The sequence below is a fragment of the Puma concolor genome, chromosome D2, assembly GCF_028749965.1.
Source record: "Puma concolor isolate L17-30 chromosome D2, mPumCon1.1.hap2, whole genome shotgun sequence".
Classification (NCBI taxonomy): Eukaryota; Metazoa; Chordata; class Mammalia; order Carnivora; family Felidae; genus Puma; species Puma concolor.
The window spans coordinates 65,618,976-65,632,243 of record NC_141677.1 but is presented as its reverse complement, the minus strand read 5'-3'; the positions used below and the strand labels follow the sequence as shown (position 1 = coordinate 65,632,243).

The window sequence follows — 13,268 nt, the reverse complement described above, 5'->3', positions numbered from 1 at the left end:
AAAAATTTTTTTTTTAAAAAGCTGAATTTTTATTCTAAACACCATGTGGGGCCACTAGCAGGTTTTAGGGCAGCGACATGACCTGACTTGTACTCAGCTAAGTTATCCAGGGCTGGGCTCTGAAACCCGTCACTGTGCTTGGGCCAAGGCCACGCCTCCCGTGTGCCAATCCCAGCTAATGACAGAGTGTGACAGGGATATTAAAGCAGACCCATTCCCAGGGTGCAGGGTACTCCTTCATCACTGATGTGCCTTCGGAGACTCCCTGACGGTCCTGCTGAACCTTCTTCACACTGCAGGGTGGTCAGCAAGCCTTGCTCCCTCTCTTCCATAAATGTCACATATGCATCTGTCTTGGTGCTGTGGTTCTCCGAGTTCCTCTGGCTTCCCGTATTCTCCCCACCAGACCCTTGCTTTTGTCATCCCATCCTATCTTGAGGATCACGATGAACTCAGGAGCTACAGAGAGAGTGAACAAATTATTTGGGTTAAGGAGCTTAAAATTCCATCAAATGACAGTTCCATACACACAAAACATAGCAACAGAATGACAATAATAATAATTATAATCATGTAATCAAATAATAATAATAATAATAATAATACAATCATGTAATGATAATGGGGATAGGTGCTACTCACAGTAGTGCCCTTAAAAAAGACAATGAAACATGGTGGGGAAAGGATTCAATCGGTAAGTGCTCGAACTAGAGCTTGAATACTGTGTGTGTGGACAATAGAAAGGATGGGGTGCTCCTTGGAAGGGACAGACAGTAAGTGCAGAAGCTCAGGGTCAGAAACCTGCCATGCATTCAGGGCATGCCGGGTCTTTCGTGTCTGGGAATGCACAGTCCAGAACTAGGAACCGTGGGCAAAGGCTGCAGAGCAAGGCATGGGCCAGACCTAGGGCTTTGGTTTAGAAAACGAAGGCTGGGAGAGGTAGCAGGCTTAGAACGGGAATAGCAGATTTTCCTTCCAGAAGGCTCTCTGGCAAGTGTGGAGGAAAAAGACACATTACGAAGGCTTTGCATAAAACATAAAGTACAGCACACTTTTGAGAAAACTCATGGACTTACGGTGATCACCCTACTGTTGTATCCCCAGAGGAATTCCGGTCCCTTCGCCTGTCCTTCTCTCCGAACCTGGACGACTACAACCCTGATATCCCCGAGTGGAGGAGGGACATCAGCCGAGTCATCAAAAAGTCCCTGGTGGAAGTGAGTGCAGACAGTTCCTTCTCTTGTCCCGACACGTTTTTCTCTCTGTCTTCCAAGAGCTGCATGGTGAGGGCCTCTTGTGCAGAGAGCTGACAGGGCACGAGCTAGAGCCCGTGGGAGGTCTGGCTAAACACCTGCTTTCTGCGTAGCGGATCCCCATGCAGGCAGACACAGCACAGTCGCTTGAGTTAGGGGGATGAGACTGGGAACAAACACATGGTCCTTCCGCCTTGTGAAACTTTTCTTCTGCTTAGAGAAGAGAAACATGGAAATTTATGGCCATCATATTCATACGGCAGGGTTCATGATCAGGTCATTAGTAAGTGTAAGATCGGCCACCTGCTCAACACTGAAGGGACACAGCATGAATACGATTAGTGAGAGCAACCCTGGCCTCCAGCCCCACAGGCAGTGAGCCCTCGGCACGTGATGGTCAGCCGTCTCTCTGTGTCTCAGGTCTTTTAAAGGCATTTCTCTCCTGCAACCACCCCAATGGGAGGGTATTATTGTCCTCATTTTGCCGGCAAAACAGCTGAGTTTCAGAGACTTTAAATAACTTGTTTAGGTCTCACAGCTAATAAGTGATGAAGCTCCTGCATTGAAGTGAAGGGTCTGAGTCCAATGTCTGGGTTTGTACACATGAAACACAACCCCCTAAGTTTTCTGGGAGAATACTAAGATGGTGTGGTTTATCCCTGTCTGAGTATCACTGATAATTTGGGAAAACAGTCTCTTTAGGCACATCTTGCCCTGCATATGCCACTTTCATGAGTAAGCAGAGGAATGGGGATATCATCTCATGGAGCTGCTTGGATTTATTGCACAAACCCAGAAAATCAGAGATGAGCTGTCTTTCCCCAGGGTATCTTCTTAGTCTGAAAAGGAAAATCAGTTGAGGGTGTTTTAGCCATTGTTTCCTGGACCCAGGAACATCATGCCTTGTGACATAAAGAAGCTGATGGGCTAAAGGCATTCAGATAACCCCTGCTCAGAAAACAGATCTCATGTCCAGCCTTTTGACAAAGGGCCGGCCTTGTCCTCATTCATGCCATTGTCTGTGTTGATATTTATGTAGAACTTAACAGTATTCCAAAAACTCTTCTCAGTGCTTTTCCTTTGTTAGCACATTTAATCACAAAAGAACTAGCTTCTGATGTAGGTACTCTGATAATTCCCATTTTACAGCTGAGGAAACTGAAATAGAGACCTTAGGTATCCTGCCCAAGGCCAAACTGTTAAAAATCAGACTCGAATCAGACCACCCTCGTGGGATCCCAACCACTCCATTCGATGGCCATCCTTTGCTTTATTACATGGAGAAACAGGAATACATGGAACAGTGGGGTGGAGAAGGACTACCTTCATGTGCCTCTGTGTAAATGCCACCTCACCTTTGTCTTCATGACTCAGCGTCCGAGACCTTGGTGGTGGCTAAATATCATGGCCACCAGGGGGCGCAGCGACTAGACTACAGGCCCCCTGGAATGGATCCTTCTGCCCTTGGAGCTGTTTGTCCCTGGGGCGACAACTGGTTTCTCTCCTCCGCTGTCCAAGAGAGATGACTCACACCCCTCAATGAGTCCACAGACACCTTCCTTCCATCTGTAGCATTCTGGGGATCCATATCCCTATAGGCCTCCCAGGTAGCTGCCCGACTCCCCCAGGTGATTTATCAACCAGGCATTAGCCCGTCAGTGACCAGTCTTCCAGGCTGCTTTGTCTTCACATTTATAGTCTAGGGATCACATCCCCTGGGCGTCTACCTTTCCACCAGCTGTCCAGAAGGCTAGAAACTCCTGCTCATCAATATTTCCAGGCTGCCGCATAGCATAATCAGCTAAATACAGAATAAACATGTTGACTCAACATCTCTCAGGACAGGGTGTTGTAGGGTGGAGGGGCCAATCCCTTCCAATTTCAAAGACTCCTTGACTACCCAATCTCAAGAGGCAGCTGACCCAGCCCCTGGTTCCTAGCATCCCACCCTGTCTTTGAGATGGGTAGTTACACTTGGCTAATTCCTTAAGCCCTAAGGTACCGTACTATCAATTGGACTCTAATAAACCCTATAAGAGATACAACTTGGGGTCAACTTTTTTTGGCATGTTTCTTCCAATTTACTATGTAACAGAATATTATCTAAAAACCGGTTCCCTTTATCTCATCAAATGGGATTTTTCTCTTGACACTTCACAGTGAAATCTTTAAGCAAACTTCATTCAATCAACATTTTTGCATATACTGAGGATGATTCAGATATAATATCTGAGTTTCAAATCGAGGAAGGCCCCAAAAGAGGACGTTAGCTGGGATAGGGGCTCCTGCATGTAAGCGTCAGGCGAAGGGAGGCAGTACAGCCGTGCTTGAGAACACGGGCTTCGTGGTTAGACCACAGTTCCAAACTCAGCATCACCACACACTGCCTGGGTGGCCTTGGGCCACTGTTTAACCTTCTTCTACCTGCCACGTGTCCTGTGGCAGAAATAGAGATGCAGCACACACATCCCTTGGGGACAGATCGCTAACTTCGCCCCTGGGAGTGTCATTGGCACGGGCTTCAGCGGCCTTGCACCATGTCAGGTCCTTTCCAGAAAGCTCACGTCCTTCTTGCCTGCCCGCACCCCCCACCCTCTCAGAGTACTCCGTGCTTTTCCATGCTTCTCACCACCTTTTCCTATGGGACTTATAGGAGCTTCTGTCTCTCCCTCAGGCCACAGGGGTCCCAGGCGAGCACATCTTGGTGGCAGTACTCCCTGGCTTGCCCACCGCAGCTGAGCTCTTTGTCTTGCCCTATCAGGATCCAACTGGAGAAAGCAAAAGGTCAGCAGAAGACCTGGAGCAGGTGAGTCCCCCAGGTGACATTCAGGTTCCGCAACAGTCTGAGCCACACCCCTGCTGGTACCGATCACCAGCACAGCAGCTCTCAGGGCGCTGGACCTGAGAGGGAGCACACTGGCTGCTTGTAGAGTCTTCAGCATTGTGGTCCTCTGTGTCTCATCCGTGATCTGGTGATCCTAACTACAGCATCACCACAAAACTCACGCAGGAGTGGTGACTGTAGGCAGTGGCTAAACCATTCGGAATATATCTCCACACTAGAGAACACGGTATTTACAATGAATTAGATAAATCTGTGTGACGAATTGTCCAAGATACTAAGTGGGGGAAAAGGAAGTGGCTGAATAATGCATGGAGTTTGAACCCATTTACTCCTTTTGTTTCTTACTTTTATCACGAGCGAGTCGCGAGAATCAAATGGTGTGACACATGTGATGTCTTTATTTTTTTAATTTTTAAAAAATTTTTTAAATGTTTATGTTTTTGAGAGAGAGAGAGAGAGACAGAATGTGAGTGGGGGAGGGGCAGAAAGAGAGAGAGACACAGATTCAGAAGCAGGCTCCAGGCTCTGAGCTGGCAGCACAGAGCCCGACACGGGGCTCGAACCCACGGAGTGTGAGATCATGACCTGAGCCGAAGTCGGACGCTGAACCGACTGAGCCACCCGGGTGCCCCCATGATGTCTTTTTTGAAAGGTATGACTTGTATACAAATCGTCAGTCCTCTTTATCCCCACTATGTGAAGTTAACCTGATTTGTGTTTGTAATAAATGAAGTAATATTAGCTCTACATAATCTCTAGTGGTCCGTGGGGTCCATTTTTTTCCTCATGTCCACCATCTCCTGCAGTATTAGACTGGTGTGTGTGTGTGTGTGTGTGTGTGTGTGTGTGTGTGTGTGTGTGTTTCTCTTTCCTGCCCCCTTTGATCTTTGGCCTCTCCCTCTCTTCCTTTTAACTTCAGAAGATTCTTTAATCTGTGTTGTGAGGATTATTATTATTATTATGCTGTTGTTCTCCTTTCTCTACTTCCTCTTCTTCTTCCTATTCTCCCTCTCCTTCCCCTTCCCCCTGCTCCCCTTCTTCATCATCTGTTGAGATAAAATGATCAGTCTGGAGCTGGTTACCTCATTAGAGACTGCACGATTCTGGTTTCTCAGTTCTTTCTGGCAGAAAGATTAAAAATAGGATTCTTCCCGGGCTCTGAATAAATACTGGCTTTGTCCCCTCGAGCACGTGGAGTTTTTCAGTTTGCTTAGAATGAGCCCATAATCGAAAGGAAACAAAAATAATACAAAAACAGGGAGGGGGACAAAACAGAAGAGACTCTTAAATATGGAGAACAGACAGAGGATTACTGGAGGGGGTGTGGGAGGGGGGATGCGCTAAACGGGTAAGGGGCTCAAGGAATCTACTCCTGAAATCATTGTTGCACTATATGCTAACTAATTTGGATGTAAATTTAAAAAAAAATAAATTAAATTAACTAAATAATAAAAAGAATGAGCCCATAATCTAGTCCCATGATCTGTAGTCTGCCAGGCTGACTAGAGAATCTCCTATAACAGCCTTATAACAACAACCCCACATTACAGCCAGGCCCACCTCCCAGCACACACCCTCCTTTTGACCTTGCTTTCTCACTTGGCAGAAGGCTCACCTCTGTAATTTCCTCCTTGTACAAGTAAGGAAGAACAAAGCTGTCCTGGAGAGCCCTGTTGAAGTCCATTTCCTAGAGAACTGCAATTGAAGAGCAGGTGGGGCAGGGTAGCGGGGTGGGGGGAGTCCATCAGATTTGCTTCTGACCCCGCTCAGCCCTGGCACTCAGTTTCCCATTATTTTCCACAAGTTATCATCTGCACTTGTGACTTGGTGGGAGCAAGAAACGGATTGCCTCTTCTGCCAGCACTGCTGAGAAGCTGGGCGGGAGGTACATCAGTGTCCACAGCCTTTAGGTAGAAACACGTACATTTGTTCCTCCTCTGGAAATCTTACCAGTTCTCCATGAAATCCAGATTCTCATGTTTTCAGGTATGGAAGAGAGTCCAGATTTAGAGCCAGCTAATTTCCTATCACATCATCTGTGCATCTCTCTTTCTCACACTTTTCATTTTTTTTCCTAAAAGGATCCTATTTTCTCGATGAGAAATGTGGACAGAAGAGGGGTACGTTCTATGAAGCTTCTTTTGCTTGTTTATGAATGTATCTTGTTTTGACTCTTTTCTCTGGAGTTCTTGTTTTGTTGTATTCTCTCTCTCGTCTGAGCAAGACATTCTGAGAGATGAGTGGTTGTCCCTGAGGCAGCCTGGTGTCACCGATGAACCATCGAATCAGAGGTCTCAAGGCAGCTGGCTTGTTTGAAAGCTGTGTGACTTAGCATTTGGCACACATTCTCGGGAAATTAGCCATGTTATTAGAACACATAGGAATGGAAACATGTAAACCACGTTTCTAGTTTCAGCTCTGATACCCATTATTTTCATTATTTATAGATGAAGTAACTTAGGATAAGGAAAGTTAAGTAAGTTCCCCAAAGTCACACAATCTGTAATACCCATTTTGTAGGGTATTTGAGAGAACATTAAAGAAATGATATGCAGGGCGCCTGGGTGGCACAGTGAGTTGGGCGTCAGACTCTTGGTCTTGGCTCAGGTCACAATCTCACGGTTGGTTGGTGGGTTCGAGCCCCACGTCTGGGCTCTGAGCTGGCTGGCAGCACAGAGTCTGCCTGGGATTCTCTCTCTCTCTCCCCTTCTCTCTTTGCCCCTCCCCTGCTTGTGTTTTCTCTTTCTCTCTCAAAAGTAAATAAAGTACTTGGCTTTATAATAAATGCTCATTAAGTGGTAGGTAAATGATGGATACATGTGTGGTCATCTTATGATAACAAGAGAATATATGGAAATGCAAAAGGAAAGTTTTGGTTTTTGTTTTTTGTGTTTTTTTGAGAAAGAGACAGAAGCAGTGTGAGTGGGGGAGGGGCAGAGAAAGAAGGAGAGACAGAATCCCAAGCAGGCTCCACACTGCCAGTGCCGAGCCCGACGTGGGGCTTGAACTCACAAAATCCCGAGATCATGACCTGAGCCGAAACCAAGACTCAGTCATTTAACCGACTTAACCACCCAGATGCCCCCAAAAGGAAAGTTTAAGCTTGTGAAAGAGACTATTGGGCTTGGTCAAGGGCATGTATTGAAGAAAGATGCTGGTCGGAGTGAGAAAAAGAGAAATGAATGAAATCACACAAAATCAAGAAGAGAAGGAGGACAGGCAGAGATAGAAAGCGTGCACATGAGTAACTATGCAGCAGTAAGGAAGACCCATCAGAGTTTTCAGGTGGGTTTGTATCAAGAACGGAATCAGACTAGCAGGCTAGCAATTGTCAGTCTGTTTAAGGAAACTACAAGTGTATCCAGCTTATCTAGGACTCAAAGCAAGCAAATATCAAACCCAGCACATGGGAAATCAGTGTCCTTATATTAGGTAATGTCCTCATCCTGATTTAAAAAGTCCAGTAACAAAATCAACACATAAAACTGAGCCTTGTGTCAAGATGCCGTGACATGGACTGCCCTTAGAAACCTGTAGTTTTCAACCCTAAGAGGCTGCTTGGACACTTCTCTCTGACTCAGTCCCTTTAAAATAAAGGAATTTGAGGTCCCAACACAGAGAAGTCAGTGACTTGCCTGAGGTGACACAGCTTCTGTTTCTACAAGGAACTCAAGCCTGCTGTCCCCCACACGGCCCTGCTGCAGACGTGGATCAGATACCACTCTGCTCCATGGGCCTGAAAATACCAAGGCTGTTGCACCAAATGAATGAGAAGTGTTCTGTTTTGTTTTGAGTTTGGGGATCTTTTTTCTTTTTATTTCTGATTGCGACTGACAGATAACCAGTTTAAACCAGTTTAAGGAAAAACAGTGACATTATGAGCTTATTTAACTGGAAGGTCCAAGGATACAGTGCCCACATGGATGAATTCAGAGCCACTCAAAAATGTCACCAAACACGCTCCTCCTTCCCTCTTTTCCCCATCTCTTTGCTACCATATGAGAACGAAGCCAATGGGCAGGAAGGCAAGGGTGGCCACAGGAATCTCCAGCCTCGATTCAGCTGGCCGGTCAGCCCCATTCAGGAAGCACTGCCTCTCACCCAGTAGCGCCACAGGAGTCTGCACTGGCTTAGCCTGGGTGAAGCAGGCATCTCTTACAAGTCCCTATAGTCGGACAGACAGAGTGCTGCCTCCGACAACTCAGAGGTTTGATATGTTGCCTGGATCAGGGGTTCGGAAAGCCTCTCCAGAATCAACTGGACAGAGATGGGGAAGGACATGGTTCCTCAAAGAAAAATAGGGAGAGAGAAGTAACACCAGGGAGACACATGCAAGTGACTCCCTTTGTAATAAATTCCACAGAAATTTAAAATGAATGCAAAGCAGATCCAAATAACAAGAAGGAACGCCCGCCCCTCCTCACTGCGCCCTGAAGTCTGGCACTCAAATCCCAGATGGAACTTGGGAAGGGCTGACCTTACCCCTCTCTTAATGCTCCAGCTGCTTTCTTGTAAATATACAGCACAGATCTCCCAGCAGGGGAAGAAATGGGACCCTGGCCAGATGGACCCAGAAGATTGTAAGGGTGAGGCCCCAGCAAAGGGCTCTTGGCTCTCCTCCCTTAGCTTCCCCGGGGGAACGGCGATGCTGGCTCAGATCAAGCTATCTTGTCTGTGAAATAAATTGAAAATTCCTCACAGTGAGAAGTACTTGACCTTGTTATCAGGATAACGTGGGCAGGGTTAATCAAGTGACCTCTGTCTGGGAGGGTTCCACCAGTCTTTATTTCAGATCTCTGGGGAGTAAGAAAAGGCTCACTTGCCCTTAGCTGGCCTCATCAGGGATAACACATCCTGCTTCCTCAGCTTCTCAGGTATGGAGCAACCTTCCCCCGGCCCCCCACCCTGTACTCCCTTGCTTCTGAGTCCTTGGAAGCGAACTGATTTGTATCTGGCTCTCCTGGAAGGAGGAAAGACCATCATGTTCTGCCAGGGTTGTTTGTGATGCTGTGCTGGGGAGATAGGGAGCCTACATGTTGTCTTGCAGAATCTTAAAGGGCATGAAAACATTTAGAAGAAACAAAACGATTATGGAAAAAAATGTCAACCATCAACAATGAATTTTCCCCTTAACTGTCTCTCTTACCATATACCTTTGACAGATGCAGAATCCACCATCCAGGGGTACCTGTGGCTCAGTTGGTTAAGCGTCTGACTTCAGCTCAGGTCATGATCTCACAGTTGGTGGGTTTGGGCCCTGCATCAGGCTCTCGGCTGACAGCTGGGAGCCTGGAGCCTGCTTCAGATTCCTTGTCTCCCTCTCTCTCTGCCCCTCCCCCATTTGCACTCCATCTCTCTCTGTCTCTCAAAAATGAATAAGTGTTAAAAAAAAAATTCAAAATCCAGAGAAAGGGAAGGTGTCTCTGGAAATGGAACAGTCTACTAGCAGCATTTTAAGGAATTAAAGATTCATTATGAAATATAATTGATAATCTCAGACTATTACCTGCATAATCTGCCCTGTCCAGATTTTTTTAACATGGGGAGATGAATTATAGAGATACTCTGGAGTTTCCGAAGAAGAGCATTAAGGCAGGAAACTCTAATTGAAAGTTGATTAGGTAAGAGTTGGACCAGAAGGAATATGGCAAAGGGAGACAGAAACTTAGAGCTGGTGATGGGGAATACAAGGGAAGGAAATATGTATAACCAATGTTTCTTCATTATATCACGCAGGAAACTTCTCAGGCACTTTAATCAAGCTGATTCTTTTGGGCTAAGAAGGAAGGGAATGGAGTATGCTGGTGTTAGATAGAATTAGTGTTTGGTTCCATTGCCCTCTCCATGATATAATCCAAAAATTATGCTGGGTGAAGTGGGAAAGGTCTCCCTCTTTGTTGAGGGATCCCTCAAAGAGATCCTTCTTTGTTGACTCCAAAAAGATGATTTTTCAACTGCTGTTTGAAAGGACCTTAATAATGTAACAGGATCAGGAGTGATCTACTTGGGTCAGCTCCAAGGTCAATACAGGCAAGTATCACTGAACATGGCACCAGAATGCTGTCTACGTTCAGTAGGCTTTGCATTCCTCCTGCCAACTTCAGAGATAAACATTAATATTTTGGCCCAGTGTAGCTTTATCATTGATACATCTGCCAACGACCATTTTGCGTCTGTAGCTTGACCTTGTACCATTTCTTTGGCTTATAAGTTTCATAGATTTACCAACTTCTCTGTCCTTAAATTTCTCTTTTTTCGTGTTTCAGTGTTTGACACTTCCATTACAACCTGAGAGTGTGTTTTCCCCTATTGGTTTCATTTAAAATTGTTTGTATGTTAAATGTGTTCTTTGTGTGGTAACCATCACTGCTGTAGACTAAATATTTCCAGCTCAGGGCACTTGGGTGGCTCAGTTGGTTAAAGTATCTGATTCTTGATTTCAGCTCAGGTCATGATCTAATGGTTTGTGGGATCAAGCCTGGCGTCATGCTCTGTGTCGACAGCGCGGAGCCTGCTTGCAGGTCACTCTTTCCCTCTCTCTCTCTGCCCCGCCCTCACTCTCTCCAAAATAGATAAATCAACATTAAAAAACATATTTCTAGTTCCCTGCCTTCTGGATACATGATAGGGTTGTACCTTGGAGTCTCTTCTGCGGGCAGAACCGTGTGACTCATTCTGGCCAACGCGCTGGGAGCAGAAATGATTTGTGTCACATCCAAGCTGAAGTATTCAAATGCCAGTTGTAGACCCTTGAGGGCTCTTTTCCCTCCTGTAGTGCTGTGGGTAGAAGCATCCACCAGGCTGTGTCCCTATGTAACCATAATGAGCACCACTGCCTACCTGCAAGGGGTAGGAAATGTAAGCCAGAAATATGCCTTCATTGTTTGAAGCCTCTGAGATTCGAACCCTGTTCCCTCTGCCTAACCTAGCCTATTCTGATTGCTATACTTAATGTTATATGTTGTGAAGAAGATAAGGAAGAGAATTGGCATTCTCTCTGTAGCAGGTCCCTCCCACTATGCTCTTCTGATGGCAGCTTTCCCAGCATTTTTATCGCGTCCCCACTGTGTTTTTAGCTGGTACTTCAAGTGAAACTTGAATCACACGCGTAGTCCGCCACGAGGCGGATACCAAGAATAATATGTTGTTTCTTTGATCGTGATTATTTAGCTGAGGGAGAATAGAAAATGGACTGTGTAGGAGAGCAGCAGGAGAGGGATCACAGCACAAAGGATACATGAAATTTGCTAAGACAGCACACTTTGGACAGTAAGAGAAAAATAAATATACGGAACTGGCTTCAGCAGGTTCAGTGTCCCAGCAGCCACACATTATTCCACTTAGTTTGTATCATGCCAGGTTTTGTGTTTCTCATTCAGGCTGCTGCCACTCTGGATTCCCTATGGATATGCCAATCCCTATGGATTCCAGCTTATTCCACTCCTTTTGTAGCCGAAGTCTCTTCCAAACATTACAAATTGTATTAACTGGTGAACAGGATGTGGCAGACCAGAGGAGAGGGTTGGCAATTGCCTGTCCGCGCAGCTTATACTGGTCAGCTGACATGGGACTGCTGTCACAAGCCGTGCACCTCACAGATGAATAAGAGATGGCAGCATAATTACTGAAATGCTACAGTTTGGTTTGGTTTTTTTTGTTTTAATTTCCTACACCTGATCAGCCAGACCTCTTTCCAGGTATCTTTTGCTCTCTCTTTTTGTCACCTGGTTCGAGGAAAACATTTTTAATGAAAATGCCCCAGGATTAGGAGTCAAACAAAACCAAACTCAGGTGTCAACTCTTCAGCTGTTAACTGGGTAAACTTAGGTATGTCCGGTGAGATCCATGGTCCTTTCCATGGAGACACTAGCAGGCTGTGTTAGAAAGATAGTAACAAATATACAACTCTGCCACTATAAAGTGTTCCATGCATATGAATTGTATGGTATATTATGTATCTGTGTATTATATAAATAAAAAGTATGTAGCTTAGGATCTGATGAAAAATATAGGGTAAATAATTGTGCAAGCGGCATGAAAAAATTTTAAATATTGTCCAAATCTGTCAACAGTTTCATACTAATTTATTTGAATAGAGAATTGCATGGTTATGATTGAGATTGTTCTTGTGTGCAATGTACATTTCATTTAGTTTTGTTTCTGTGCATAATTTCTTTCCCACAGATATGTGTTCTTTATTGCATGTCCTTTGATGCAAGTTAACTACATGAAACTTACTTTCTGCTACCAGATTATTTTGGCATAGCCTGCTTAATTTTGTAAATGATACAGATAAATCCAATGAAGTAATGTTATAAACCAAAACAAATCTTGGAAGTTAATTATCTCACAAGGAACTCTCCTGGAGATTATAAATTAGAAATTTGTTGTTCTGATGAACTCTATTTTCTGGTTTAGTTATTTGCATCTCTCACTTGAGGAAAAAACATCTTCGGGAATAAGAAATAAATATCACTTCAACTGGTTGAAAGAGGGAAGTCTTTCTCTTGCAAATAAATGTTTCCCTTTTGGCCACAAGATGGACTCTGCAAAATAAGGCAGCTCTTCAATTACTTCTGACAAGTCTTTCCTATTTGAGTTAAAATAATTTACTACAAATGTAAAAAAAAAAAAAAATATATATATATATATATATATATATATATATATATATATACACATACACATATATGCACATATATGCATATGTATATAAACACATATTTCACACATATTTGTACACATTTCTCTCTGTGTCTGTGTGTGTCTGTTTCATAACCAAAACTTTTCTGATTGACCTCTACTAAAAATCCTCTGTCAGAGTCCCATAACAAACTTACCAATTGAATTATAAGATACGATAGGAACCTATACATTGCAACACTTTAGAGATCACAGAGGAAAAACATCTTATATAGTCTGTGTTAAAAATCTGTTCCTATAAACCTGGAGCATTCTGGAAGATCCTTCGTGTCCAGGAAAAAGAGTAGCCTAATATAGAGGATAAAGTTGTTTTCACCATAATTGTATCACAGACTTGTTTTTCTGCATGGCTTGCCAAATGAAAGCATTTGAGACGCTGAGCTTGCACTGGATCCCAGGTGTTGAACCGCGGGTCACTGACAGTCCTCCCAAGTTCCCGTTGTTAAGCGAAGAAGTTCATGTGCAGG

General features: G+C 44.6%; 1 protein-coding gene across 6 annotated transcripts in view; it reads left to right on the top strand.

The window, feature by feature from the left end:
* The window catches only part of SORCS1 (sortilin related VPS10 domain containing receptor 1), a 550,691-nt gene that overhangs the window by 474,002 nt on the left and 63,421 nt on the right, over positions 1 to 13,268 (top strand). For all 6 annotated transcript variants that reach the window (XM_086680819.1, XM_086680821.1, XM_086680820.1 and 3 more), the window contains exons 22-23: positions 1,105 to 1,217; positions 3,928 to 4,059. In XM_086680819.1, the coding sequence (XP_086536945.1) occupies positions 1,105 to 1,217; positions 3,928 to 4,059 (245 nt within the window). The remainder of the gene's footprint in view (positions 1 to 1,104; positions 1,218 to 3,927; positions 4,060 to 13,268) is intronic.